We start from the raw sequence: 6,000 nt of genomic DNA on the forward strand, positions 1-6,000 counted from the left end.
GATCTGCAATAGCAGGGAGTGCACTTTGAGTGCTTTATCCTTCCTCCAGCAGGGATGATGGGTCTCATTGTCATTCATTCACTCATTCATTTTACTCACAAACTTTTGTGGATCTCATATTAAGTATTAATGGCTGAAGACATAAGATTGAATAAGACATAGTATTTGCAACCTACAGAATGGGAGAACATTTTTGCAATCTATCCATCTGACAAAGGTCTAATATTCAGAGTCTGCAAGGAACTTAAACACTTTTACAAGAAAAAAACAACCCCGTTAAAAAGTGGGCAAAGGACATGAACAGACACTTCTCAAAAGAAGACATACACGCAGTCAACAAACATATGAAAAAAAGCTCAACATGACCGATCATTAGAGAAATGCAAATCGAAGCCACAATGAGATACTGCCTCACACCAATCAGAATGGCCATATTAAAAAGCCGAAAAACAACAGATGCTGGAGAGGTTGTGGAGAAAAAGGAACGCTTTTACACCATTGGTGGGAGTGTAAATTAGTTCAACCATTGTGGAAGACAATGTGGTGATTGCTAAAAGACCTAGAGGCAGAAATACCATTTGACCCAGCAATTCCATTACAGGGTATATACCCAAAGGAATATAAATCATTCTATTATAAAGATACATGGATGCATATGTTAATTGCAGCACTATTCACAATAGCAAAGACATGGAATTAACCTAAATGCCCATCAATGATAAACTGGATAAAGAAAATGTAGTACATATACACCATGGAATTCTATGCAGCCATGAAAAGGAATGAGATCATGTTCTTTGCAGGGACATGGATGGAGTCAGAAGCCATTATCCTCAGCAAAACTAACTCAGGAACAGAAAACCAAACACTACATGTTCTCACTTATAAGTGGGAGCTGAACAATAAGAACACATGGACACAGGGAGGGGAACAACACACACTGGGGCCTGTCAGGGTTGGTGGAGAGGGAGAGAATCAGGAAGAACAGCTAATGGATACTGAGCTTAAGACCTAGGTGATAGGATGATCTGTGCAGCAAACCACCATGGCACATATTTATTTATGTAACAAACCTGTACATCCTGCACCTGTATCCCTGAATTTAAAAGTTGAAGAATAAAAAAGGCATAGTCTTTGCACTGAAATAATTCATTTGTCTTGATTCTTTGTTTTTAAGATGGTTGGTTAGGGTGTATGTGTATGGAGGTGGTGGTGCAGTGTTTGACTCTGAAATACCAATGTTCTCTCTTTGACCTTGTTTGACTATTGAGAAAATCAAAACTTAACCTCCTTTGTTTAGGATTGATAGATATAAAAAAGTACTTGTGAGCTATAAAGTACTAGACAAATATTTTTCACTAGTTAGAGTAATATCTTCTATTTGAACTAATCAGCTTAGAGGCTTCACGGAAACATGTATTAAACACACTCCTTTGAAAGGAAGTATTTGATTTAGGAATAAAATATCTTTTAAAACTGTCCTGTTTACTTAGAGGATTTGTAAAAACTTGTAAATTAGATATTAATTTGTTATATTTCATTTTATTTTTCTTTATCTAAAGAATAATTTTGTAGTTTCTAATATTTTGGGAAAAAATACTCTTTTGAGACAAAATGATATAATCACTTCAAATAATGGCTGTGAGCTTCTGCAGAAGACAGGTAAAGAAAAACCAACTGAAACAGAAATAATCCCCAACAAATGAGCTCCAGTACCTCTGGGATTGGTCCAGGCATGTGGGTGAATTGTGTAGCAGGTGGGATTTGGCTTCAAATGTCAGTGATAGATCCTGCTCACAAGAGAGCCCTAAACCCTCCTTCCAATGATGCTCATTTTCAAGGACCACTCCAAACTACCCATTCCCTTTCTAGGTTGAGAGTTCTTAAAATGTATAGCTATCTACAGAGAACCCATTAAATATTTATTAAGGTGAATGTGTTTAAAGCTCTTGCTTTGCTTCCTTGGAATCCAATGTCCTGAATTTAAACAACCAGTTAACATCTAGAACAATAAAAGGTTAAAGATAGAAGGACTATAGAAATTACTTACGCTGATAGTTAGGAGTACAGATTTTGGAGACCTGGTTGCTATCTGACCTCTGTGAGTCTTTGGGGGTAGTTACTGAACTCTCTGACTAGCATATATAAAACAAAGATAATTCTTCCTTTTCATAGATGGCTAAGAAGATTAAATAAATAACAGATTGAATTGCCTGTTATAGTATCTGACTTGTAGTAGGTATAGTAGGTATAATTAAATAGTAGTAGCTGTTATTATTTATTACAAGTTGTTTTCCCATAGTCACTCAACTAATTAGTGCTAGATTCAAGCCTCTTGAGTTGCATCATACTTATGTCCTTGCTACTAAACTTGCTTCTTTCGGTGGCCGGTCTTAAAAGCAAAATCATTGCTAAAGGAAAATCTTAAAGTAATAGAGTATTTGTGACTGATTGCATTTTTCTTTAAGAACATTCTCATTAATAGCTTGGTCATTATCAATGTCCCTCTTTGATGATTATAGTTTAAAAAGGGATGTTACCATTATATCCAAGAAATTCCTTATGAAGCCTTTTAAATTCATCTTACTTGAAGTCTTTGGGGTGGATGCCTTTTAATAATACTTGTTTCTCTGTGTTCCAGTGGGATGTCAAAATCCACATCTCTGGATGCTTGAAGGATTGGAGAAGAAACAAGAATAAAACGTTAAATATAATTTACTATTAGATCAGGTAATCATTAGTTACTAGACTTTATCAACACAATTTTGTACCTTTCCAGTTATATATGTCTAACCTGTAGGTTGAATGTGGAGATGAAACACAGAAAGCAGGGAACCTACATTAGTGCAAATGACACTGTTTTAGTCTAGACTTGGGATTTAATATCTGCTCTCCTAACTTCCTACTCAGGTTCATATTTAGGGGAAGAATTACAAAATTACCAATATGTTGACTGCAAATATTTTTCAAACAGAATTTGGCCTGGAAAATAGAAATTTATTGACTTGTTTTAATTCCATAAAATCTCCTCACTGAAATATAAGACATCAGAAAAATATATAACTTTAAAAAATGAAAATAATCTTCTTAGATGAAATAGATGATAGATAGATAGATAGGTGATTATACAGAGATGAGACAGAAATGGAGTATGTGTGAACACAATTCAATAGCCCCTTTAGTGAAAAAAATTTCCACAGATTGCCACTATAATACAGCATATCAATATTCTTTCCTGATGAAACAAGCCAGGGATACAGAGTTAAGCCTCTATTAGGAAACAGAGAGGCTCAACAGATCCATTATGGATTTTATTTTCCAGCTTGATTATCCTGAGCTCTTGGGAGTGCTACCATGACCAACGCTGCATGAGTGCAGTTCTTGTCTTTCCCTTTTAATAATCTGGACACATTCTGATTTCTAGATTGTTTCACAGAGTATTTTACAGTCCCACTTTGCATTTTAAATGGAAAAATCCATGGATAATTATGCATCTTTCTCTTTAAGACATGTGAATGACCGCTTTAAGGACTTTGTTCTCTCTGACTTTTAGTGGTATGCAAACTATGTCCTTATTTTCTTTTGAAAAGATGCCAGCATATTGAGCAGGATGGAAACAACAAACATATTGGATTTAAAAATGTAAGTATTTTCAGCTATTTTTTCAGAAATCTTACTAATCCTTATTTTTTTATTTTAGTGATGTTAGTCCATTATTTAATTAGATTCTCCTCAAATGGCATAGGCTGTGTCAGGCATTTATTTTTACCCCTGATTACAAGTGAAAAAAATTGATGAAGTAACTTGCCCAAGGTCGTTCGATTTGGTATTTGATGGAGCTGCGGTGAGAATATGGGAGATCATCATGAGAATCCTCATGATCTCCTTGTTATTTATTTTCAATGTGATTTTGTCACTTCAGACATAAGCATGTTTTCCAGTTGGGACTCTAAAGCACATGAATCAGCTTTCACCATTTATTCAGTTACCTAAATCTTTTTTTTTTGAAACAGAGTCTCTCTCTATCACCAAAATCTTAAAACTCTCAATGGGGATTTGGATAAAAAGGGAATTCCTCAGTAGGAGCATTGCATACTCTTAGTGCACATTCACCCTCCATTTTTTAAATCGTGTCTTGTCACCTATTCGTCTGTCATAAAAAATTTCCTAAGGGGAAAATTCCCATCTATGTGCTTAAGAACTTGAAGACCATAAAGAACATAAAAATAGGCCATATAGAAACAACCAAAGGTTATCAATTCTGCAGACAGTAGACATGAAAAATCATTCCAGGCAAGATTTGCTAGGTACCAAAAGAGAATGTGAGGCTTTCTGAATGAGGCATCCAATAAGGGAAACTTATTTGTGTTATTGATCCAGAAGGTGAAGGAAAGGGAAAACAATATACATATGCATATATATATATAAAAAATAAACATATATTTTTCTAAGTGAAGATGTCTGTTTAATTATCATTGTGGTCATGATAAAACATTTTACATGGCTTATAAAATATTCCAGGATAATTTATAGCCACTTCAGGCTCAGAGCTTCCAATCATAGTGGGAAAGAATTCTGTTAGTTCTGCAGATGACCATGAAGAATGTGGGGTTGGGAAAAGGGTGACTCATCCACTCCAATGTACTGTAATAAATCAATTCTGTTTAGGGTGGTTTCAAAATTCATGTTAGAATTAACTCACTCTTAAAGTGCTGCTTTCAAAACCACAAAGCCCGGTGCATAAAACTATACTGGAGAGAATGATTTAAATTTAGAATTTAACTGAAATGCGATTGCTATCATTTATCACATTAGTATCTATATAATTTTAATGGTCTGTCAAAGCTAGGTATAAATATTGAAAGCATTACAAACTGAGCTGAAACAAAATGATTTATCCTTCTCATATGGAATGGTGAAAAGCCCTTTGTACAGTTTATACTCCCATTCTAATGCACCCAGAATACTTTCAATTGACATTCAATCCTCTTTGAAAGATTTGAGTTTTCAAAGATAGCCTAAATTCCTCTACATTTCAGTAATTTAGAAACTTTCTGAGATCATGGAGACAGTCAGATAAATCTATTAATAATGCTCCTTGGTCCAGATACACACATCTCATGCTGGGTTTTATGTTTACCTGCATAGTATCTTCCATACCAGTTTTCTTGTAAAGGTGGCAGCTGCCCTTCCAAGGCTTTATTCTGGTCCTGCAGTCTTGCCAGTGAATGTGAAGTCTTTTCTTCCAAATTCTGATTGAATGCAAAGTCCACAGGGCCAGCTGAGGGAGTCTCTACCTCTTTGTTTTGCAAAGGTGCTACTTTGATCACCCTCGGGTGAGTCTTAGAGTGACTCAGGCCCATTTCATGTGAAAGACATTCAGAGGAAAGCTGCGAGGAAAGTGGTTTTGGGGTCTTTAATATAGCTTGTTTTAATCAAGGCATTTCAGAAGTTTACCCTGGCTTTACAAAGCAGTCATTTCCTTCATGGCATCCTTCTAGCTCTGTTTCACTGCACACTAACCCTTTTGGCCACTTCCTGGGAGGCTGGTTTCCATGGAGACTTCCCTTCAACTTTGCCATTTCAGACCCAAAGAATCCAGTTAAACATTGACTTGGTTATGCTGCTTTCTGAAATACTCAGTGATAGGAATAGAAGCCACTATTGATCATTAAACAAATATCTAACACCAGGAAGATTATTAACACAGAGAGAGATGTAGAGCAGAGGTTTAGAGAAGTCTTGAACTTGACGCTTTCACTGCAAGCACCTTTGTAAAAAAACTAACAGCTGAGAATAGCTAAGCCATCTTTGCAACTAAGAGGATGCATGCTAATTACCAAGGCCTTGTTAATCTTTAATTTAATTGAAGAATTTATCCTCCAAGTAGGAAAGAAAGCAGCGGAGTGGCTAAAGCGTCATTTGATTTTTCTGTTGATGACTTCAGTTGCCTTTGAAGGGGATGAATACATTGCAGGACAGGAGGATAATAGAAACTTT

At 35.7% G+C, this 6,000-nt stretch overlaps 1 protein-coding gene across 5 annotated transcripts in view; it reads right to left on the minus strand.

The window, feature by feature from the left end:
• CCDC198 (coiled-coil domain containing 198) overlaps positions 1–5,622 on the minus strand; it is a 41,093-nt gene extending 35,471 nt beyond the window's left edge. For 4 of the 5 annotated variants that reach the window (XM_077941064.1, XM_015143774.3, XM_015143773.3 and 1 more), the window contains exons 1-2: positions 5,141–5,622; positions 2,588–2,670 (exon numbers count right to left, since the gene is read on the minus strand). In XM_077941064.1, the coding sequence (XP_077797190.1) occupies positions 2,588–2,670; positions 5,141–5,363 (306 nt within the window). In that variant the 5' untranslated portion in view covers positions 5,364–5,622. Of the gene's footprint in view, positions 1–2,540; positions 2,671–5,140 lie in introns of all 5 variants that reach the window. The other variant, XM_015143775.3, reaches the window with a different exon arrangement.
• Between the last annotated feature and the right edge of the window lie 378 nt (positions 5,623–6,000).

This window comes from Macaca mulatta, chromosome 7, assembly GCF_049350105.2.
Source record: "Macaca mulatta isolate MMU2019108-1 chromosome 7, T2T-MMU8v2.0, whole genome shotgun sequence".
Classification (NCBI taxonomy): Eukaryota; Metazoa; Chordata; class Mammalia; order Primates; family Cercopithecidae; genus Macaca; species Macaca mulatta.